We start from the raw sequence: 25,380 nt of genomic DNA on the forward strand, positions 1-25,380 counted from the left end.
AGCATAAAAAAGGTAAAAAGGAAAGGAGAACTTGTATATTTGTTCGGGGTATACTTAAAGGGTACAGGTATAATTTTACTTTACTGTGATGATATTTAAAAAAAAAAAAAAACTATGGGTAGAAAAAGGATTGTATGGAAGAAGAGGGAAGGGGAGGTAAAATGGGGTAAATTACAACACATGATGAGGCAAATAAGACCTGTCACAGTTGAGGGAAAGAAGGAAAGAAGATGAATAAGCATTATGTAAATCTTAATCTCATGACATTTTGCTCAGAGAGAGAATATCAGATATATTTAATTTAATATAGAAACTTATCTCATCCTATAGGGAAGTGGAAGGAGAAAGGTGGAAAGGAAAGGGGGAACTAATAGAAGGGTAAACAGGAATAGAAAGAGAAAAAGGATAAGAAAGGGGGAGGGACTGTAAAAGGGGAAGGCAGATTGAGGTGGTAGTCAGAAGGAAAACACTGGTGAGGAGGGAAAGGTGGAAAGTGAAAAATATAGCTTAATCAAAATAAGATGATGGGAAATACAAAGCAGAAGCAGATAGCAGACTGGATTAAAAGCCAGAATCCTACAGTATGTTTACAAGAAACACATTAAATCAGAGTGATACATATAGAGTAAAGATAATAACTTGAAGTAGAATTATGCTTTACCTGAAGGAAAAACAAAACAAGAGAAGTGATCTTGATCTCAGATAAAGAAAAAGCAAAAAATACATCTAAATAAAAGAGATTAAGAAGGAAACTTCATCTTGCTAAAGGATACCATAGTTAGTGAAGTTATATCATTTATTGCACCAACTGGTATAGCATCCAAGTTCCCAGAGGAGAAGTTAAAGAGAGCTGCAAGAAGAAATTGATAGAAAACTATACTAGTGGGAGATCTCTGCTTTGCTCTATCATAACTAAATAAATCAAGCCACAAAATAAATAAAAAAGAAGTTAAGGGGATAAATAGAATTTCAGAAAAGTTAGGTATGATTGACCTTTGAAGAAAATTTAAGGGAGAGAAAAAGGAATATACATTTTTCTTGGCAATACATGGAACCTACACAAAAATTGACCATGCATTAGCGCATAAAAACTCAAAACCAAATGCAGAAAGAAATATTAAATGCATCTTTTTTCAGATCATGATGTATTACAAATTACCTGTAATACAGGGCCAGGAAAAATAGACCAAATGGTAATTGGAAATTCAATAATCTAATTCAAAGGAGTAGTAGGTAAAACAACAAATCATAGACACAATGGATAATTTCATCCAAGAGAATGACAGTAATGAGACAGCATACCAAAACTTATAAGATGCAGCCAAAGCAGTTCTTAGGAGAAGATTTATATTTTTAGATGCTTACTTGCATTCATTGATTGATTTTCTCTTTCTCTATTTTATGTAACTAAAAAAGCTAGGAAAAGAATAAATTAAAAACCCCCAATTAAATACCAAATCCAAAAATTTGAAAATAAAAGGGGAGATTAATAAAATTGAAAGTAAGAAAACTATTGAATTAATAAACAAAACTGAGTTGATTTTTTTGAAAAAATCAGCTAAATAGATAAATCTTCAGTTAATTTGATTAGAAAAAGAATTCTTGTTTATAAGCTACTCTAAATCTCAATCATTGCTGCTACTTATTTCTTCTTGATCCAAGCAAAACAAGACTAATCATCTTTTTTTTCCATGTTCTCTAATAAACAACTTTCCATCTTCTGTTGCTTAAAGAAATCGATAATGACCCTATAAGCCTTTTCTAGATCAAATACCCTCAAATTCTTTCACCTGATATTGTAGATCTATCACATGGAATAATATGGACATTCTTCACTATTACCTCCTCCATATATTTTCTGGTTTATTAATATGTTTCAAATATAACACCAAGAATATAGCAAAAAGTTCTATATGGGGTATAGCCAGAGTAGAATACAATGGGAGTATCACTTCCTTATCCTAGATCCCATGCTTCTTTCAATGTAGTCTCATCCTTACATAAGCTTTTCTTTCCACCATATCAAGCTATGACTAATATCAAGTCCATAGTATTTTAAAGCTTCCACATCTTTATTTCTTAGGTCATATCTAATCAAGTTTCTTCACCTTATACTTGTGAAATTGACTTATTTGAACTCATGTAAAAATTTATATTTATATTTTTTAATTTTATTTTTATCAAAATTAATCTTTATAGCCTATCATCATTTGGGATGGGGAGAGGATCCTGACTCTCTCCTCCATTACATTATGTATACCTACCAGCTGGGTGTCTTATGCAGATTTCACAAACATGGTAATTATAACATTCCATTTGTAGATAAAAATGTTAAACACTTCATAATTTATACATAAAAATGTTAAACACAAGGCCAGATAAAAAATTTCTGGGGCAGGATACTAAGCCTTTTTTCCAAGTTGGATCATTCTTTGTTGACTATTCTTTGTGTTTTGTCATTTGATTAGAGCTGAATCCACCAAACTGTTCCATCATCTAGACTACATCTTACTATATTTTCTCCAGTGGTACCAGGAGAAACTGTGTCAAATACTTTGTTAGAATCTGGGTAAAACTACAAGGAATTCTCAATGTATCAAACTAGCAACTCTGTAAATATAGGAAATATAGTCTGTCATGAACTGTTCTTAATAGAAACAGACTGGCTCTTTGAGATTGCCACTTTCTTTTCTACATGTTCATTCACTAAGCTTTTAATGATATATTTGAGAATTTTGCTAGGAATTGAAGAATTGAAGTAAAGCTTACTAGCCTAGTGTTATCAGACTTTACTCTCTTTTTTTTGGAAAATGCTTTCTCCTCCCTCCACCCTCATTCTTATGATATCTCTCCTATTTTCCATGGACTTTCAAGAACCACTGGTTATGGTTAAGTACTCATATCTGCCAGTTTATTGCTTTTTTTTCAGCATCTACAATTTAATTCTTCTTGGTCTAATAACTTATACTTATGGACACCTTACATTTCTTCTCTTACATTTTTCTACTTATCCATATTTGAATCCAATAAGACAATCTTGAATCCTACTTCTGATACTTAGTAGCTGTGTGAACAAGAGCAAGTTACTTCTCTACCCTCTCTGAACTATCACAAGCCCCATACTTTTTATGGGTGCTTCATTTCATGTGGTTGATATTTACCTATGGCTCTAACATGCCTGGTTTTGTGGCAAAAGAAAATATTAATTTGATGTCAATGAAAATGAAGTATTCAGTCTTGAAATCAGTTCCCTTTAAGTACTGTTTATACTTCAATTTCCAAATTTTATTCCTTTCATTTATATCTGATGTAATGCATGGAATGCTAGACGGAGTCAGAAAGATTTAGGTTATAATCCCAGCTCTGCCAATGTTAGCTGGGGTCATCCTGCCAAGTACTTAAAGTCTTTGGGACTCCACTTCTTCAGGTATAAGATGAGGGAGTTGGAAAAGATATTCTCTGAGGTTCCTTTCTGTTCTAAATCTGTGATCTTATGATCCAGCTCTTTAAAGCAATTCCGTAAGTCATGGGATCACAGATATGTAGCTGTCAGGGATTTCAGAGCCATTCAATTCAGCTCCCTCATTGTGTAAATTAAAGAAACAGAGGCCCAGCATCACTTAGATTATAAACATCAGAGATGGAATTCCAGAGCCAGTGCTCTTTTCTGTATCACATAGTCAGAAAGAATTCCATACAAGAGATGAAGACAGCATGGACTACTAAGTACTCTATGTCCTTAGTAGTGTGTGACCTTGGACAAATTACCTAATCCCTCTTAATTCCAGTTTCCTCATCTGTCAAGTAAAGGGACTTCCAAAGTCCCTTCCAACTTTAAATCTATGACCCTGTGATGAATGCTTTCAAAAATTAAGAAGTTTTAAAAAAAAAAAAAACTAAGACATCTTATTATGTTTATACTTGAGAATAAAACAACCACCAATGAGAATCACTTCTTATTGAAGATTAGGGGGAAAATATTCATGTTAACTAGTTTAATTAATAGCAAATAGTAAGGTGCTCAATTTTTACATAATAAACATTAAAAATATTTAGTAATACGTTGGTATGGTGAATGGAGTAAATTGTTCTGAGATCATTAACCATGATAAACTCTATTGATGATAGAAATTCTAAGTTGCATTGATGAAAATTAACTGGGTTCATTATTTTCTTTTTGGTCATAATTCCAGTAGATTGGAGTTGGAAACTTGATGGACAACCCCTGGAAACCCAATATTTTTAGAAAAAAAAATACTGAAATTAACTTATGTATTTTGAACTTACATATGTTTCACAGTTTCCAAAATAAGCTGATTCTCAGGTGATCACAGCAAAACTTGAATTGTCATCACCTCATATTCGTTTGCAAAAAGAAATGAATAATAAAACACATATCTTATATATGCATCATCTGTTGAATTTAGGTAAACTTTATCATCACCATATCTCAACTTTGCTATTCATCCTCACTGCAAAGGAGGGTGATTGGAAGCCAGAAGGAAAACTGGAAGGAGGGCATATGATGGTTGAAATAAAACACTTTCTACTTTTAGCTAAAACAAAAACTTACATTGAATTTGATTCTGTGGAAAATATTAAAAATCATTGTACATTTATCAACTTCATATTTAAATGCTTTCCATGTAATCAAATTCTGTTCAAAATCCAATTTGATTTCAGTTCAAGCTTGAGCTAAAATTCTTTCTGACCCAGACCAATGGCACTGTATATCTCTCCATAGGCAATTTATAACTGTTTGGTGGTATTGAGTAATGGACAAAATTAGAAATTTAGTAGAGCTTGAATAAATTAGAAACTGAAAAAAAGTTCCATTTTCAAAATAGATCAGAATATAAAATGTCTGTTAAAAATGAAATATATTTGCCATTATATGCATTTTAGAGATGCTTTCTGTTTAATTTAGCAAATAATTATGAAAAATCCACTGTATGCTGGGTACTGATTAATTTTTAATTGGTAGAGAAAGCCAATCCTATATCCCTAAGATTTCTCAGTACAAGCCTTTCCTACTTCGTTAATGTAATATAAAATACTCAAGGATTCACTTATTTAAAAGGACCCTAAAATGATTTTTTCTAAGTAAATATCTCTGTTAATACAACAACAATGATGACAAACATTAATTTATTGCTTACTTTATTTAAGGCATTGTATTTTAGGGTCTGGAGATAAAAGAGAAAAATTAAACAGTCCCTGCCCTCATGAAGTACTGGATGCACATTTGGTATCACACACACACACACATTTTCACACACATTCACACTTCCTTTTTATTCTCTTTGTAGAGTTTTTTCAACCAAAACTGTTCTCTCTAATGTTACTAAAGATTTTTTTAAATGTAAAAGCTGATTGCTTTTTTTAAAATTACTTTATTTTTCTCAATTACATGTAGATAGTTTTTAACATCCATTTTTTTAAAATTTTGAGTTCCAAATTTTCTCCTTTCTTCTCTCATCTCCCTCCTTCCCAAGTCAATAAGCAATTTGATATTAATTATATATGCCCAATCATGTAAAAATATTTTCATTTTAGTGAAATTATTAGTCCATGTTGTAAAAGAAGAAACAGATCAAAAGAAAAAATGAAACAAATAGAGTGAAAAATAGTATATTTTGATCTGCATTATAACTCTTATCAGTTCTTTCTCTAGATGTGGATGACACTTTTTATCATGAGTTCTTCAGATTTATCTCGGAACATTGTATTGCTGAAAACATCTAAGTCATTCGCCATTGCTCATCATACAGTATTGCTGTTACTTTGTTCAATATTTTCTTTGTTCTGTTTATTTCACTTTGTATCAGTTCATGTATTATCCATATTTTTCTGAAATCATTAATGATCATTTTTCACCGTTTTCCAATCCTTATTCTTCTAGATTCTTTGTAGTTTCTTCTCCTTCATAAACTTCTTTCCAGGCTTTCTTGATTCTATATTCTCTCCTTTTTCTTCTCCTACCTATTTGATTACTGCTTTCTTAGTCATTTAGTTCAGACCCACAATAATGGTGGTCTTCTTGTTTCCTACTATACCATTGCACTTGGTGATCTCATTATCTCCTATGGATTCATTTATTATCTCTATGCTGATAATTCTCAAATCTACTTATTCAGTCCTACCCTCTCTACTGATTTCCAATCTTGCATCTCCAACTGCTTATTGGTTATATTGATTTAGATGTCCTATAAACATCTTAAACTCAAAATATCAGAATCTGAACTAAATTTTCACCAAAACCATGCTTTCTTCCTAACTTTCTTATTACTCTTGAGAATACCATTATCCTCCCAATCTACCATGCTCTCAATCTTGGTATCATCCTCAATTCTCAATCCCCGCCCCCTTTTCCACCCAATCTTTTAAGTCCTGTGAAATTTTTCCTTCATAATATTGCTTATATATACCACCTTCTCTTTTGTCATACTGCCACAACCATCCTGGTTTACGTCCTCATCTCGTCCTGCTGAGACTACTGTAACAGTCTTATGATCTCCTTAATACAAATCTCACCTCACTTTAAGTCCATCTTCTACTCAGTTGCAAAAATGTTCTTCCTAAAGGACAGGTCTGACCACATCTTACGTACACACTCTACTTACTGGCTCCCTATCATCTCCAGGATCAAATATAAAATTCTCTGTTTAGCATTCAAATTCTTCCATATTTGGCCAGTCTTCTTATATCTCACTCACACATTCTCTCCAGTGCAACTGGCCTTTTTGCTGTCCCTTGAGAAAGACATTCCTCCTGAATGGCCATTTTCACTGTCTGTTCCTCTACCCACCCATTGCTTATATTCTTTTAATTTGCTCATGAGTAGAAATCATTTTTTAAGAATTTTCTTTAACATTTGTATATAAATAGACACTTCAAATTGCAAATGATTATCACCTATTCTTTAAAGCAAATCTTTGGGTTTATTTGGAAGCTCTTTGTTCACTTAAATGTATATTTGAAGATAAAGAATTGCATTTAGTGTAAAGGATTCTGTAGATATCTCTAATTTGAAATGGTCTTCCTCTGAAATGATTTTAAATTACTGAGACCTTGTGCTATACAAAAAAGATTTGGATAATATTGTGATTTGTAAGTATTAGAAATTATTGAAATTTAAAGAATGTTCTTTTAAAATTTCTTTTTCTTTTTTTCCTAGGTTTTTACCAAGTCTTGCAAGATCAGCATTAGAGAAAAATCTGCTGGATGCTAAAATTGAAGCAACCACTGATAAGAACTTAGAACCAGAATCAAAGGATTATAAATGTAAGTTGCTTATACTTTGTCTTCAACCTATTGAGCTTGTCATTTCTGGGATTCTATTAGTCTTTCATCAGTTTCTCTCTTATCTCAATCATATTAAATGAAAAAAACTTTTATTTAGCAATCAATATGTGCCAAGTACTGTGTTAGTTAGGAATGCAAATAGAAAAAATACAACAGTCCTTGCTCTCAAGACTCACATTCAAATTGGGTGCCACAGTACAAAAAGAAATAATAAAAAGTACGCGGAGGGAAGCTGGCAAGACCCAGTCCTTAAGTTATATTAGTAGGACAGATGACAGTACCAGATGTCTATCAGTTATAAAAGTAAAATAAATGATAAGGCCTTGGTAGCCCTCCATCTGATGGGAAGAAATAGTTGGTGACTTAGTAAAGCCACTCAGATGAATTCTAGGTGAACTAGGGCAGAAAACAAAAGAGGAAGGACAAGAGAAAAAGTCCTTCCTGCTACTAGGTCTTCCTACATTGGTTCTGGAAGTCCTACTACTGGAAAAACAGACAAGGGGACAGTTTCCCTGGAATATTATGTCAGCTATACATAAAAACCTATGATGGTTCTTAATTCCTCTTTATCTCAAGCCTAAATATTTTTAGGGCTTTCTGTAATCTAGCTCCCACTCAATCTACTCAAATTTAGGAAAACTTTTAGTCTCCAGCAAAACTTTCTTCTATAGTTGAGCCAGTTTCTTAGTTATTCTCTCAACTTGTGATTTTTTTAATTCAGTCTTTTTTTTGTTTATTATCTTTCCCCAGTTGAAATGTTCTCCTTCTGTGATGGGCCAGAACTATGGAGAAAGGTGTTAACTCAATGGAATTGATAAGACAATGGTTATCTAGATTAGCATGGTGGTTAGTAGTTTTCTAGTTCCATATGATTGAATTAATCTTAAAACAAATAATGGTTCCCTAATGATATAATGATTGGCTTATATTCAGTATGATGAATGGATTTAATTGTAATAGAGTATTTAAGAGTTTAGAGTCAGACCTAGAAGGGGATCAAACAGACTTGGAGAAAACAGAGGACTAGAGGCTGGAGCTGGCTGGTCTGTCCTCCTGCTTCCCCCATTGAGACCAAGGCCTGTCTGAAGGGCCTCCAGAAAGCAAGCCAAACCCCAGGCAAGAAATTAGACCGTGAAGGAGACAATAAAGACTTTTGGACTTTAACACCTGGCTATTCTCGTGGTGATTATTGTGCTGGAAAGACGGCTGGTCCAAAGACCTCCAAAAAGCTAACCAGAACATTACACCCTTCTCTGTAGCTCTTCATTTACTTCCCATCCTTTATAGATTCCATTTTGTCCAGAAAGCTTTCACAAGCTCTAGCATTCCCCATGAATCTTTCCTAGCTCTAATGAATATTAACCAGTTTAAAGGTTATAGCTAAGTTATTTCTACTATGTCTATATCTGTACATACTTGTCACCTTGAACTAGAAAGAAGCTTAAGAGTCATATAATCCAACCACCTGTCTCACCTATGAGGCTTCTATTCCGTATCCTTGACAGGAAAATATTGAGCTTTTATTTGTGTATTTGTAGTGATGATGAACTAACTGCCTTATAAGAGAACTCTTTCTTTTTGGTTAGAGCTTTCATTATTTAAACAGTTTTTATAATGACAAGAAACTTGACTACTGTAACGTTTACCCATTGGTAATTTCTCCTGAAGACAGGCAGAAAAAAACACAGAAAATAACAACTTGCTAGAACTAAGCCTTTAGGGTTATCTGCTGAAGAAGTGTCAAACTCGAGGCTGCCTGAACCAGATTAAAATGTAATTGGGAAATGTTTAACAAAATAAATAGAAATATAGTATACAAATTAGATAATATTAGTTTATAGTTTTTTTAGTCAATATGCCATTTTAGGGAAATAGTTCTCTTTGAGTTTAATACATTGATCTAGTACAATCTACTCATTTTATAGATGAAGAGCCAGTCATTCCTCTGACTTGACTTAGAGCTCCAGCTCCCTGACTCCTGATCCAGCATTCTTCCAATGAACCACATTGGAAACCACAATGCTTTCCCTAAATCTAATACTCTATTCTCAGTACAGCTATTTAAATAGTTGGCTCTGCAAAAATTTCCCAGCATCCCGCAGTAGAGAGAGAATTGGGCTCAGAGTCAAAAGACCAGGAATCAAATCCCTCTCAGTTGTATACTGGCAAATGATCCTAGGCAACTCATTGAACCTCTCAGTGTATTAATCACCTTTCTTAAGACCATAAATTTCAGCAGCTGCTGATCTTCACTGAGAAAGGAAGTGTCTGCCCCAGACCTCCCTTACCTGATGAAAATACAGTCCTAAAATATAGAACAAATTCAAAATACTTCTCTGGGTTCAATATTACCAGTTCCTTTCACAATTTCTCATGGTTTTGAATTTCCTCATCATCCTTGTTATTCTCCTTTGAACTTGATTCAATTTATCAATGTCCCTGCTAAATGTTGTTCAGAGAATGAGTAGCCCTCCAGATGTAGCTGGACTAGGCTGCCTTCTATTAATAGAACCCACAATCACATCAGCTTTCTTTTGGCAGCTTTGTTACACTGTTGGCTAATACCGAGTCTCTAGTTGACTAAAATCTCTGTATCTTTATTATGTAAATGATTCTTTAAGTCAGATCTGCCCAGGTTGTGCTTGTGTAAAAAAACAAAATTAACTTGAATATAGGACTTAGTCCATGATGTGCTATTCTCAAAGGAGCAATTTGTTTGGGAATCAGAAGACTGAGGTTCAATAAACTTGTATCATCATGGGCAAATCACTGAAACCTCTCTGAGGTTTTCCTTCTATTTTCTGTAAAATTGTGACAGTGCTTGTATTGTCTGCTTTACAGGTTACTGCTTTGTAAACTTTTCAGTGCTATTCGAATGTGAACTTTTATTGTTAATGTGATGACATTTCATTAGGTTTGATTTGACTCTCATTCTAGTTTCTTGACATCTTTTTAATTTTGTTTTGTTTTGTTTTTCCACAAAAATAGCTTTTTATTTTCAAAATACATACAAAGATCGTTTCCAACATTCACCCCTGCAAAAACCTTTTGTTCCACATTTTTCTCCCTTCTTATGCCCTATCCCTTCCCCTAGAGAGCAAGTAATCCAGTATAGATTAAACATAGATTCTTCTAAATATATTTCCACATTTATCATTGACATCTTTTTTTGGTACTGCTTCTAGTTAAAAGCCAGGGTATAACACTATATACTGGTGCTATATAGAGGCCACTGGACTTGGTATCAGGAGAGCCCCTGTCTTCAGTTCTCACCACTTTAATTTATTAACTGGATAACCATGGATTACCTTTCTGCACCCCAGTGTCCTCATCTATACAGTAAAACCAATAGACCTTATCTTGGGTTTATTGTTACAATCAAATGATCTAATGTATAGAAAACACATTGTAAATCTTAAAATGTTGTAAAAGGCAGCTGTGTCAGATCTGCATATTCTGTAAGGACTTCATTCAGGAATACACATTTGAACCCATTTAGCATTCTCCCCCCCCATCCCTCCTTTTAGCATTCCTAAGAGTTCTATTACTATCTCCTCTAATACTTGGGTCTCAATTCCCACTCAACCATTTTGGACTACCCTTTTCAGTCTAATGATCATTTTTCTTGGTGGAGAAAACAAAAACAAAATGTAATGCCGGAGAAATTGAGCAAGATAGAGATTAGAGAGAATTTAATAGTTTATTAAATGTTTGTTAAATAGTTTAAAAGTTAATTAATAGTTAAATAGTTTATTAAATGGAGAGAAATACTGGAACCAAATGGATCCATGCTTTAGTTCCAGGGCTGAATGAGACTATCATCTCCAAGAATCCAGCAAACAATGTGAGTTCTCAAAGACATATATACATGGGGCTCTGTGGTAGATTGAGGCAGGGGCGGGACTCTGACAGGGTGAGATGAGATGGTATAATCAGGGGGAGGCACCCTGGACATGGGGAGAAGCATCTTGATAAAATGTATCTGATATTCTAATAGCTTGGGATGGGGAGAGGCATTCTGATATTCTATCAAGTATTCTGATAAAGAGGGAGGGGAGGTTTTATAGAACTGAGAAGCAGGGAAACCAAGGCAGGGCTGAGTCAGGATAATTAGGGAAACTGAGTCAGGAGACTAAAGAGAACTGTGGCATAACATTCCACACACTCTCTCTCTTCTGAACAGCAGTTGAATAGTTCAACCTTCTCTATTGTTCATTAGTGTTTTCTGAGTATCCCAGCTAGCAGCTCTGTCCTTCCCACCCTTTTTTTTTTCTTATCTAGGACTTTGTTTTTTTTTTTTTTTTTGGGGGGGGGGGTTGGTAAGAAGTCATTTACTACAGTGCAATTTTCCATCTTAAATACTCTATCAATATCCCAATAAAGCTTGCTCAAAATTTTGTAAGGTGTTATCTAAAATAGCAGAATTGCCGTAGCATTATGCTAAGCAAATGATTGAGTTGATTTCGTAGAGACAATAGTTACCAAGTTATTAGTTAGCAATCATGCATTCATATAAGGCTTTCATTGTCTTCTTGATTTTTTTCAAGTGCTTATCTAACTGAGACTGCCAGGATGAAATTGAATAGAATATACAAGGCAAATAGACATCTTTCACCTACTCTTTTCAGGAGGCCAGTCTGTTACTATCTTTGCCCTAGAAATGAAGATTTAAAGGCCCCAAGAGGGCTTTGCATAGAACTTTGAAAAACTGTTGACAATTTGTTCTTGTTTTTCACAAGATTTAGCTCATTTTAGACTTCAGCTTTCCTCAGGAAGTATTCTGTTTTTCTTTTGGATTAATCTGGGCTCCTCACAGACTCCTTGTGTAGACACATATTGCTAATCTTCATCCCTTCCCCCATTGGGATAATTAGAATTATATTCTAGAGTTTTACTTTTGAAAGTCTCTTAAGTGTTTTGAGATACTTTTTTCCTTTTATAGTTCTAGTTTATGGATAGGAATTTTAAAACATTCTTGCTTTTATTTAATTCAAATTTTCCTTTTATGCCAGATCATTTTCCTCCTCTTCCTTATCCAGCAGCCTGGTTTATCTTGCTTTTGGCTTAAATATCTTGGGAGACATTTTTATCTACTGATAAGGTCCATTTTATTTTATGATTATATAACAGGACGTAAATCATATTTAAAAACTAAGTGTATTTGCTACCAGTTCAATATTATATTATCTGTTTTATTCATAACAGATTCTTCTTTTGGATTTTATACATGATAATGTTTTTTAAATCTTCAAAGGCTGGCACCTTGATTTTTACTTTGTTGTCTACTTTTTTTTTCTATAAATGAATAGCAATTGCTTGCTGAATGAATGAGTGAATGAAAAGTATCCCGGTGTTCAAATGACCTTGAAAATAGGCTAATCAATTAGGGATACCACCAGTGGTTCAGTATCACTTTAGGGGACTTGATGAACATGAAAATAATAGCTCACTTTTGTATAGTCTCTAAATATTTTTAAGGACAGTATGTATTCATTATCCTATTTGATTCTTACCACAACCTTATTTAGTAAGTAGTATATTTTTTATCTCTATCTTGAGGTATTTTTATCATCATTTGACATAGGATATAATTGAGACTGAGAAATTTTAAGTGACTTTGCCAGGATCTCACCTACTTGGAGTTAGATGATATTCAAGCTCCAATCTTTCTTGATTCCAAGGCTTAGATCTTATATGTCTCAATGAAATAATATGTCATGGATCGCATCCTAATAATATATCCATATACAGCAAGGAGTTAGTTGCTAAGGGAGAAAAACAACAACTCCATGTACTATTACTATATATTTTATGTGGGTAAAAGGCCTCACAGTTAAAACTTATCTCTGAGGGGTAGAATGAAAAGCTGATAAATGTGGAGCCCACACTGATATCCCTCTCTTTTTTCATGTCTTCTCTTTTCTTCAGTGACAGAGATCAGCCATTAGATGTAATCTTACTTGTTCTGCTTCTCCCTCTGCTGCCTTAGGTAGCTTTTAATTGATCTCTGCTCTTCATACAATAGACTAGCTATAAATAAAGTTTTGTATTGGGTTAGGAGTAAGGACTTTACTTTTTTTTTTTTTTTTTTTCAGTGAATGGGAGATTGGGAGGGAAAGGGGGATAGAATAGCCCCCTAAAAATAGAAATGAGGGGCAGAAGGGTAATTGAAGTGTTGTTGTTGTTGTTGTTGTTGTTTAATTTCATAGAAGAAGCAGAAAGCCACAGGGGAAGAAGTCACAAAGAAGCTGACAGCTTTGAAAGTTACATGTTGAATTTATTATATATTTTTAAAGATTACACATTATACATAATCACTTTCAATGATATGTACAATTCTCTTTTTCTCTTATACTATGTAAGTGGAAATGAACATTTTATAGAATGTTTAAGTTCAGAGTTTAAAAAAAAAGCTTAATTAAAAAAAAATTACGTAGCTTTGATTATTTCCTTGGAAGAAAGCAGCACACTGTCACATAGACCTGAGTGCAAATACTGCCTGAGACCCTTCCTAGGTGTGTGATCTTGGACAAGTCACTTAACCTCTCTGTCTCAGTTTCCTCATCTGTAAAATGGGGATAATAGCATCTAATAAATAACTGTTGTTGTTAAGATTCAAATGAATTAACATATGTGAAGGTCTTTGTGTATCTTAAGTTCTAAATAAATATTAATTATTATTATTATTATGATGATGATGATGATGAAAACAATTTCTTTTTTATAAGCCTATTTTGTGAAAACATCCAGGGATGTCTCTTTGATTAAGGTTTCTGGGGTGTGTGTGTGTGTGTGTGTGTGTGTAAATAATTGCCTGTATCCTCTAAGTCTATTCAATTAGTATTAAAAACATTTTATATCACTTTTCTGTTTAACCATTACAAGCATTTGATAAATTTATTTTTCTACATTACTGTTTTTTCTTGTGATACTTTTACAGGGGGCCCATTTCAGAGATCTTTTGGCAATAAAGAAACAGGAAATTTCTCAGCTTAACAAACAAAATTTATCTTTTCCTGCAGAATACATGTATAAAGGAAAAGGCAGAAAAAAGAGATTTTTTTTTTTTTATATTAGAGAGGGAGATGACCACTCAGAGCTGCTGTACATTGCTGTTCTTCTTGTGTCTCTGTGGTGATTAACGAGGGTATTAGAACTTAGTATTTTCATTGTTACTAATTAATTTATGAAATTTAATATTTCCTCTTCTCTCCAGTTAAATTTGTTGACAATTTACTAAAAAATATTTCTAGAAAAGAACTGATTTTTCTATGATTCTTCTTTACAGGAAAATTATTACAGCCTTTTTTTTTTTGGCATATACAAAACATATAAGTATTTATTGTTTTTTAAGAAATGTATGTTAAATTTAACAAAGTAATAAAGAATTTGCCCTTTTAGTTTGTATATTCTTTTCAACCATTTTTCATTGCCTTCTATGTAATTTTCTTTTTTTTTTTTTTATCATAGCTTTTTATTGACAAAACATATGCATGACTGGGACACTGATGCATTGTTGGTGGAGTTGTGAATGGATCCAACCATTCTGGAGAGCAGTTTGGAACTATGTTCAAAACGTTATCAAACTGTGCATACCCTTTGATCCAGTAGTGTTACTACGGGCTTATATCCCACAGAGATCTTAAAGAAGGGAAAGAGACCTGTATGTGCAAGAATGTTTGTGTCAGCCCTTTTTGTAGTGGCTAGAAACTGGAAATTGAATTGGATGCCCATCAATTGGAGAATGGCTGAATAAGTTATGGTATATAAAAGTTATGAAATATTATTGTTCTGTAAGAAGTGACCAGCAAGATGAATACAGAGAGGCTTGGAGAGACTTACATGAATTGATGCTAATTGTGAAATGAGCAGAGCCAAGAGATCATTATACACTTCAACGACAATACTGTATAAGGATATATTCTAATGGAAGTGGATATCTTTGACAAAAAAAAGATCCAATTCAGTTCCAATTGATCAATGATGGACAGAATCAGTTATACCCAGAGAAGGAACACTGGGAAATGAATGTGGACTAGTTGCATTTTTGTTTTTCTTCCCAGGTCATTTTTACCTTCAGAATCCAATTTTTCTTGTTCAACAAGAGAACTGTACGGATCCGCAGACATATATTGTATCTAAGACATGCTTTAACATGCTTAACGTGTATAAGACTGCCTGCCATCTAAGGGAAGAGGTAGAGGGAGGGAGGGAAGGGAAAAGTTGGAACAGAAGTGAGTGTAAGGGACAATGTTGTAAAAATTACCCATGCATATGCTCTATCAATAAAAAGCTATAATTAAAAAAATATGCATGACTAATTTTTCATCATTGACCCTTGCAAAAACTTCTGTTCCAGCTTTTCCCCTCTTTCCCCCCCAACCCCTCCCCTAGATGGCAGGCAGTCTTATACACTTTAAGCATATTAAAGCATGTCTTAGATACAATATATGTGTGCGGATCCGTACATTTCTCTTGTAGTCCCATACATGCTAAATATGTTAAAATATATGTTAAATACAATCTATGTGTACATATTTATACAGTTTTCTTGCTACACAAGAAAAATTGGATTTAGAAAGAAGGTAAAAATAACCTGGGAAGAAAAACAAAAATGGAAGCAAACAATAACAGAGTATAAATGCTATGCTGTAGTTCACATTTATTTCCCAGTGATCTTTTGCTGGGTGTAGCTGGTTCTGTTCATTAATGATCAAATGGAATTGATTTGGATCCTCTCACTGTTGAAGTGGGCCACATCCATCAGAATTGATCATCACATAGTATTTTTGTTGAAGTATATAATGATCTCCTGGTTCTGCTCCAGCATCAGTTAATGTAAGTCTATCCAGGCCTTCCTGTATTCATCCTGCTGGTCATTTCTTACAGAACAATAGTATTCCATAACATTCATATACCACGATTTATTCAGCCATTCTCCAACTGATGGGCATCCATTCAATTTCCAGTTTCTAGATACTTCAAAGAGGGCTGCCACAAACATTTTGGCACATACAGGTCCCTTTCCCTTCTTTAATATCTCTTTGGGGTATAAGCCTGGTAGAAACACTGCTGGATCTAAGGGTATGCACAGTCTGACAACTTTTTGAGCATAATTCCAAATTGCTCTCCAGAATGTTTGGATCCCTTCACAACTCTACCAACAATGTATCAGTGTCCCAGTTTTCCCGCATCCCCTCCAACATTCTTCACTATCTTTTCCTGTCACCTTAGCCAATCTGAGAGGCGTGTAGTGGTATCTCAAAGCTGTCTTAATTTGCATTTCTCTGATCAGGAATGATTTGGAACACCTTTTCATATGACTAGAGGTCATATGAAGGACCACAAGAGAAGTAAAGGGCTTGATACAGAAGTCCTAGGTAGATGAAGAAGTTCCTTCACATCTTTTAATTACAGTAGTAACATGTCTTTCTTATCTAGTCATATAGAAAAAAGGGTTGCTAGAGTGCAATCTAGAAGGAAAATTCCCTGTTACCTTCCTTCTAGTGATCCTTTTCCCTCCTCATGTCTTATCCCAGGACAGTTGCAATATACTTAGATGATATACTAAGGAATCTCATAAATCCCTAGAGAGAAAGTCCTCAGTAATATATTGTCCTTTGTATCTGTATTCAAAGACCTTCACATCCTTTGGACCAGTGCTGGCTTGGCATATATATCACAAAGTTAAGTCCCCAGGGCAAAACAGTTGAAAAATCTGGTATGGCACTCTTTGACTGTTTTATGGCATAAAATGTTCTAGTAGTTTATGACCGTTTTTGTGTTTTCCTCTTTCTGAAGACTAAGTAATCCTCCAAAACCCGCAAAAATAATAACAATAATACCATTAAATGATAGCCAACATTTACATGGTACCTTTTTTTTTTTAATTAAAGCTTTTTATATTTCAAAATATATGCATGAACAATTCTTTAACATTAGCCCTTGTAAAACCTTGTTTTCCAATTCTCCCCCCTTTCCCCATGCCCTGTTTTAGATGGCAAGTAATCCAGTATATATTAAACGTGGTAGAAATATATGTTAAATCCAATATATGTATACATATTTATACAATTATTGTGCTGCACAAGAAAAATCCAATCAAACCAGTTAAAAAAAGAGAGAAGCAAAATAAAATGCAAGCAAACAACAACAAAAAGAGTGAAAATTTTATGTTGTGAACCACATTCAGTTCCCACAGTCCTCTCTTGGGTGTAGATGGCTCTCTTCATCACAAAATCATTGGAATTGCTTTGAATCATCTCATTATTGAAGAGAATTAATTAATTAATCATTGCATAATCTAGTTTTTGCAATGTACAATGATCTCCTTGTTCTTCTCATTTCACTCAGCATCAGTTCATGTAAGTCTCTCCAGGTTTTTCTGAAATCATCCTGCTGGTCATTTCTTACAGAACAATAATATTCCATAACATTCATATACCACAATCTATTCAGCCATTCTCCAGTTGATGGGCATCCATTCATTTTCCAGTTTCTGGCCACTACAAAGAAGCCTGCCACAAACATTCTTGCACATACAGGTCTCTTTCCCTTCTTTAAGATCTCTTTGGGATATAAGCCCAGTACTAACCCTGCTAGATCAAAGGGTGTGCACAGTTTAATAACTTTTTGAGCATAGTTCCAAATTGCTCTCTAAGAATGGTTGGATCCATTCACAGTTCCACTGGTATCTTAAAGTTTGCAAAGCACTTTACATGGTCTTATTTGAATCTGACAACCCTGAGAAGTAGATGCTATTATTATCCCCATTTTGCTGAGGAGGAATATGAGATTGAGTTTTAGTTGTCTGTAGTCTGTCACTTAACTAGTAAATATCTGGAAGAAGAAGCAAACTCAAGTCTTGTTGATTCTAAATCCGAAATTCCATTCACTGTTTCAAATGCTTAACATGTTATAGGGCTGGATCAAAAATCATACTTGACTAATCTGATATTTTTATTAGGACTACTGATTCATTCTTTGCTTTATATGTCATTTTTAGGTGAAATAAAATCTGGATCTCTGAAGATTGGGAATATTAGCATACCAGTCCATAATACCAATGAGAAAATGAAAGTGCCTGATGTTTTATTTTATGAAAATTTCCAAGTAAGATCCTTGATTTTGAATATTCAAGGGTATATTATTTTAAATATAATGATGTTTAATTTGCCATATTTAATTTCAGCAGACGCAAATTTGTGATGTTTTGATATTACTCATAACTTCAAATTTTCTGTTTACATGAAACAAAATGCTACCATTAAAATTACATTACCAACATTTTCCAAAATATACCTAAAATGTAGAGGAATGGTTACTTTGCTTAGCATAGTAATCTTTTCCATATATATATGTGTGTGTATATATGAAATAACATTATAACAGAATATATAGGAAATTGAAAGTTTACTGTACATATATAATGAACAGAATCATTTTACCTGTTTGGAAAAGCTATGGATGAAATAAAGATGACACTGCTCATCTCTTTTCTAGAAAATTGGTAAATATATAGAGTGAAAGAGATTATCATTCACATACACATGCACCACAGTAACTTTTTACCCCCAAGCTCATATATGTATATGAAAACAGTGCTAAATTTGGATACTTTTTTATAGCTATTTTATAAGGTTATATATAGATAATGTTTTATTAATAGATAAAACAATATTATGTTTAAAATGAATTTGTATAAACCACAGTTTTATGCTTTTAAAAAAGTACTTTCTTTTTCTTTTCCCTCTCTGTACTCAGTTAACTGCTACAAATTTTGTTCTTCATCTGATTGCTTCTACAGTGAAAGCAATGAAGCTAATGAACCAAAAAGTTAATAACATGTTATCCTTAAAACACAAAGAGGAAAAATCCCACTTGTCAAATAGAAAAAGACAATGATTATAAATAAAATTTGCTTTTTTCAAATGTTAAATTAGTATTACCTTTGCCAGAAAGTAAAAGAATTGGTCTTTCAGAAATTTGTGATTAAGTATAATTAGGAAGTTGTCGTGGATATCAAGACATAAAAAGAGAACATAACAGGAAAATCTGAATTTAAATTTGCCTTAGATACTAATTGTGTGATCTTAGATAAGTCACTTAAGTTAACTTCAGTTTCCTGAAATGTAAAATGAAAATAATGGTAATAGCAACTAAATCCCAAGATTATTGTGAGAACCAAGTGAAGTAATTTTTATAAAAAGCACTTAAGCTAGTATATCATAGGCACTTAAAATTTTCCTCCCACCCTCCCTTAGTTCCTTCCTTCCTTCCCCTTCCTTCTTTCTTCTTCCCTTCCTTCCTCCCTCCCTCCTTCTGTCTTCCCTTCTTCCCTCCCTCTCTTCCTTCCTTTCTTTTCCTTCCTCTCTCCATCTCTCTTTCTTCCTTCCTTCCTTCCCCTTCCTTTCTCTCTTCCTTCCTTCCTTCCCCCTTCTTTTCCTCCCTTCCTTCTTTCCCTCCCTCCCTCTTTCTTTCCTTCATAAGATCAGTGATCCATCAAATCTAGTATCAGGGATGATAATAGCTAAATATTTATTTCCTCAGTACTTTAAGGTTTACAAAGAACTTCACTTACAACAACTATATCAAGTAGTTAGAAGAATTATTTCTTCAATTTTTTGGGTGGAGAAATTGAGAATCAGAGAGGGGTTAAATCTTAAGGTAATTGTCAGAGCCAGGACTTAAATCCAGGTTTCCTGACTCCCAAGTACAGTTCTTTTCCATAGACCAAGCTATCCCAAATACTTCTTATCTTCTTTTAGTAATTCATTTTGGGAGTTCAGCCATGGCTTTGATGTGTTTTTTCCTTAGTAAAATCTGCTAAAATTTAAAATATTTTTCTACTTTACTACATCTTCTGAGTAATGAAGTTCATAAATATATTCCCTGCTCTTTCTTAATGCTGAAAATATCTCATTCAAAATACAAAAGGTATCCTATACTTCTAGTACTCCAAGGTGTAGTGAACCAGTGCTAGTTGAATATGACTGTGTCCTTACTGATTGCTATTAATAGCTTGTCAACATCTTCCCTGGTGGTCCTTATTTTTCTGATTTGTCCTTGTATGGAATCCTTTCTCTCTTTCTGTTTTAGTTTCTCTTTTCTGAACTTCACTATCTTCATTATGTGATTTTGGAAGCATACACATCTCCCTTGGATAACCATATCAGACTTGCATATATATAGGCAAGGTGATTTCAGTTCAGTCATTCAATTAGCTTTTTTAAAGCACCTGCTATATGTCAGGCACTGTGCTAACCATTGGGAATGCAAAAAAGACATAAAAAACTCTTCAAGAAGTTTTCATTCTAAGGGAGAGAAAACATGCAAACAAATGTAAGCTATATACAAAGTAAATAGAAAATAATTGACAGAGGCAAGATACTGGAATTAAATTTCTTTAGAAAATGGCAGTGATTTCTGTTAATATATGTTATTTTATCCATGTCTAAATGTTTCTGTGTTAATAATTTAGTTAAATAAGTCAGAATGGTGTTAACCTCAATTATGTTCTGTATCTTCCCATTTTTATATTTTCTTTTTCTTATTATTTTTTATCCTTCTAAACAATCACTGCTGTGACATATATGTATAAAATGATTGAGAAACAATTCCCACATTAATAGCCAATCATTTATTAACTGTTAAAATGTTTCATTTTTATGACTTTGTGGAGTACTTGTCATTTCTAGCCCTTCCTGACTATCTTCTTAAAGAAAATATTCATGAAATATACAAGTGGGAACTTTTGCAGAGTATATAGTCTTTGATTTGTCTTGTTTGTTATACCAGAATCATGTTTTACAACATATTTTTACCTTCTGTCTCCCAACTTATTTTTTCATTGAAGTCAATGAATATTAAAGTATATGTTGACTTAATTTTGAAGGTCCATTGACCTAATGTAGAATTTTTCTATCTCTTCATCTGTTCTACAAAAGAAATTGATGTGAGACCCACATTTATCTTCACGTTAGGTTTTTATGTCAGCTTCTCATCAATACTTCAATATAAAATGACTAAAAAAATGTAAGAAGTGCTGTTTCTACTTGCCTTTGTATGTAGCCTAAAGACCATCATAATCTTTTGCCTGGCTTTCTGTCTCCAGTACCTAGTCTATTCTCTTGCATATTATAGATTCAAAGCTGGATTTAGATTACAAACCTTCATTTACAGATGAAAAAACTGAATCATTGAAATATTAAGGAATTTCCCTGGAATGAGTGATGTCACACTATTTGTAGGTATGATTGAACTCAAAATTTGAACTCAGATCTTCCTATCTCCATAGACTATGGTTCACATGTTTGCTAAAAGAAATTTAAACCTGGGTATAATGAGTTATTGAGGAGTCATTTCTTTGTAGGTGCTCTCAATTTTTCTGCAATGTCTAGAAGATCTCTCAGCAAAATGTCACATATTTTGTTAAAAGCAACAATTATAAGCTATATACATAATTGTTTTTCCTTTTGACAAAGAAGTCCTCAGTTTGGGGATATGGAGGGCATGGCATATATTTAGAAATGACTGATGTAGAAACAAAAGGTATGAATAAAACCTCTTAGTTTTCAGCAAGTAGGAGGTGAAAATGTCTGCTGAGAAGAGAATGGAATGGCAAGGGCTTAAGGAGAGTTTATATAGTAGGGGGAAAATTCCACAAGAGAAATTAATCTGTTACATATTTATCAGAGGCAACAAATAGTATTTAAAATACTAATAAGTGTTTAAAGATATGCCATTTAAGTGTTTGACTTTTAAATTTAAGTTGGCTCAGGAATTGTCTTATTCTCCATTTTTTAAACTGTTTCCAAGGAATTTTGATAATTAGCCAATCAGCCAAAAAGGCAATAATATTTAAGAAAAATGTTCCTCTGGTGTGGGTGAATAAGATTTTGAAACACTAATTGCCATTTAGGCAAGCATGTTCTTTTAAAAAATTAAACTTCTTTAGGGAGACTTAAGAAAAATAATCGCATCATCTTTTGTATCTTTACAAATATATCTTCTACTAAAGCTGTACTTCAGTGACTCCTTATAGAATTAGGTGATCCTTAATTCTCAATGGGTGTGCTAGTAGAGTACAACATGAGCTCAGCCAGGTTCTCCTAAGCTGAAAAGATGTGGTTTTACCAATATACTGTGTGTTTTCTGAGTTTTCTAATCTTACTAAATTCAGTGAAGCTCAATACCAAAAATCTGACTGTGTAATTCATAAAACCAAAATTTGTGAAGGGCTTATCATTTTTGTGAAGACTATTCCTCACATAAATGATACCACTTCTTTCTTGAATTCATCAATAAAGATGCATATTAAGAGTCTAATATGTGCCAGGCAATGAGGATAAAAAGAAAGGCATGAAACAGTCTCTGGTAAGGAATTTTGATTCAAGCTGAGAGAATCAACATATATTCAAAAGGGTACAGAGGTAGTAGTTATAAGGCAATTTGGGGGCAAAGGCTTCATATAAAACTATAGTGCTTGTGCTTGAGCTAAGATATTAAGCAGAATAGGGATTATGAGAAATAGAAATAGGGGAAGAGTCCAGGAATGGATGACAGTTTAAAGACATGAAGATGGGGCATGATTGTCATATATCTTATAATAAAAAGGTCAGTTTGGCTAATTGGTAGTGTGTGGGGAGGAGATTAATGTGTAAAGAAAACTAAATAGTGTTAGTGAAGAAATTATTGATGCTTAAGGGGGAAAAAAAAAGGAGACGGGGAAGAGGAAACCCCATGCTATGATAGGGTATCTAGTGACTTTGGCTGACGTATTTATTGAGGATCTGTTTTCAGTTCATGATGATGAGAAGTAGGATTTCTCTTGAGAAAGAATTTACTCACAAAAAAGGATTGAATTTTATATTAATCACTGTGTCAATATTTGAAAAAGTGAATTGTTTTAGGATACATTTGGTATCTTAATTTAGTGTAGGTATCTTTATCAAAGGTAATTCTCATAAATTAATATAATAAAGTTAAGTGATTTGATGAACTTTATCTAAATGGGGATATTATGCTTTTAGAATATGTGCTATTTTAATAGTCAAACTGCATAACTTAAGGATTGAACATTTGAATTAAAGTATAAACTCGGAAAACTTGTCTTGCCTACTTAGTGTTTCATGAGTAGAATTTTTGAAATGTACAAAATTGATACTCTCATTGCTTATGTACCTTTACTAATGATGATGATTTATTTATTTATGTGATTTATATTTATGCATATAATTTATCTAAAAGTTCCATTTATCTTTTAAATAGATTTTTGGAACTTGTTATAAGAATTTCTTTTTAGTTACAAAGTAACTTTCATACCATTTAAAAGGTCATTGGCCCATCATTCATCATTAACTTGAAGTTGATTTATTTTTTTTTCTTTAGCACATGATGCTTATGGAAGATATGCTCAAAGACTTTCTTCTGGGAGAACATCTGCTATTGGTTGGTAACCAGGTGAGTTTAAGTAACCATGTTTATCTCTGGTTCTCTGTATGATGATTCTAATATAGATGTGCTTGTTCTTTAAAATTTAGAACTGAAAATAGTTAAGTGATTTGTTCTAGAGAGCCCTTAAAGAGCCACAGGACCTTCATGTGTAGAACCCCAACGTAGAGACAACTACTATCCAAGAAACTTGTTTGAGTTACATCTGAATGTATATAAAACATATTTCCTTGAAAGGAAAAGGGTTTCTGGAGATTCTGAAAACTTACATGATGTTATGTTAATATAAATTCTAGGGAAAGGACTCAGCTGATTTTCAAAAATGAAAATTTTATTTCTACTATGATAATAGACAATACTGTGTGTGTGTGTGTGTGTGTGTGTGTGTAGAGAAAATACTTTTAGGTTTTTAAAGTACTTTTCATATATAATTTCATTGAATCCTCATAATAGCCTGGTGAGAAAGATATTGCATGGATTATTTTCTCTTCAGATAAGGAAATTGAAGCTGGACTTGTCTATGGTCATCTTTTTAGTAGGTGTCAGTTGCAGAATTTGAAACCAGGCTGACATACTGCCTGTCATGGGTACCTTTAAGTTATAATAATTAACAACTGATATGCAGCATGGTATAGAGAAAACCTCTGGATTTAGAGTCAATCTTTCCTTGGTATTGTGTAAACCTTAATAAGTCTTTTTTTTTAAATCTTTTTTTATCTTTAGGCCTCATTCTAAGCTGAGGGCCCCAGGAAAGTCTTTCAGTTCCAAAACCCATGATTCTCTATTTTGACCAACAATGCAGAGATTAGGATGGACAGAAAGATACATGAGACATTGTCCTAGTGTTCTTAAAGCAAAATTTTTGGCAGATGCAAACCTAGACCTTAAATGGATGGCATCTATTCCCACATGGTCCAAATCTCTCCTTTAAAAATCTAGTCCCCTATATTATTTAAATCTTTTTTTAAAAAATCTTTAAAAATCCAGTTACCCTTTTAAAATGAAGTAACAGAAAGTGGATTTTACATGGAGATCGAGAGTAGAGAGGTAGCGATAGGTAGGGCTGATGAATTGTATGAGTTGGATTGACTGAATTGTATGAGTTGGATTGGACCTTAGCAGAACAGACATGGAAAGGAGCTCAGGTTATGAAAGTCCTGAGGTAAGGTCACAGACTTGGCATCCTTATCTCTGGGACTGAATAGAGGAATACTTCTTTGTAATTAAGGTTTTACATTTTTTTATACATATCTTCTTCAGTCTGGGGTGCTTGGTAGAGCATCTTGTTACCTGTCCTAGTTCTCACTTGACTTGCTGCCTGGCTTTCCTTTAGTTTCTGCATGCACTGTAGGAGCACTATGCTTTCAACACACACTATGAGAGGGAAAATGAGGTGAGGTGATAGAGGTACCATCAATTTTAATCTTTGTTTTTATGTGTAGAAGCAGGAATGAGATAATCAGAAATGTCCCTCTATATTTGTATGTATTATATAAAATATATACATATATATTTTTTATTTTAAAACTATAAAGAAGTTTTTATAATATACAGACGCCACCTAATTGTTCTTTCCATAGGACTTAAGTTAGGATTGGGGAATAGAGGCCTGCCATGTAAAAC

At 33.4% G+C, this 25,380-nt stretch overlaps 1 protein-coding gene across 2 annotated transcripts in view; it reads left to right on the forward strand.

Annotated features, from left to right (window-relative positions):
* VWA8 (von Willebrand factor A domain containing 8) overlaps positions 1 to 25,380 on the forward strand; it is a 398,466-nt gene that overhangs the window by 156,900 nt on the left and 216,186 nt on the right. For both annotated transcript variants that reach the window (XM_031958442.1, XM_031958441.1), the window contains exons 18-20: positions 7,178 to 7,284; positions 18,311 to 18,417; positions 23,695 to 23,766. In XM_031958442.1, the coding sequence (XP_031814302.1) occupies positions 7,178 to 7,284; positions 18,311 to 18,417; positions 23,695 to 23,766 (286 nt within the window). The remainder of the gene's footprint in view (positions 1 to 7,177; positions 7,285 to 18,310; positions 18,418 to 23,694; positions 23,767 to 25,380) is intronic.

The sequence above is a fragment of the Sarcophilus harrisii genome, chromosome 3, assembly GCF_902635505.1.
Source record: "Sarcophilus harrisii chromosome 3, mSarHar1.11, whole genome shotgun sequence".
Lineage (NCBI taxonomy): Eukaryota > Metazoa > Chordata > Mammalia > Dasyuromorphia > Dasyuridae > Sarcophilus > Sarcophilus harrisii.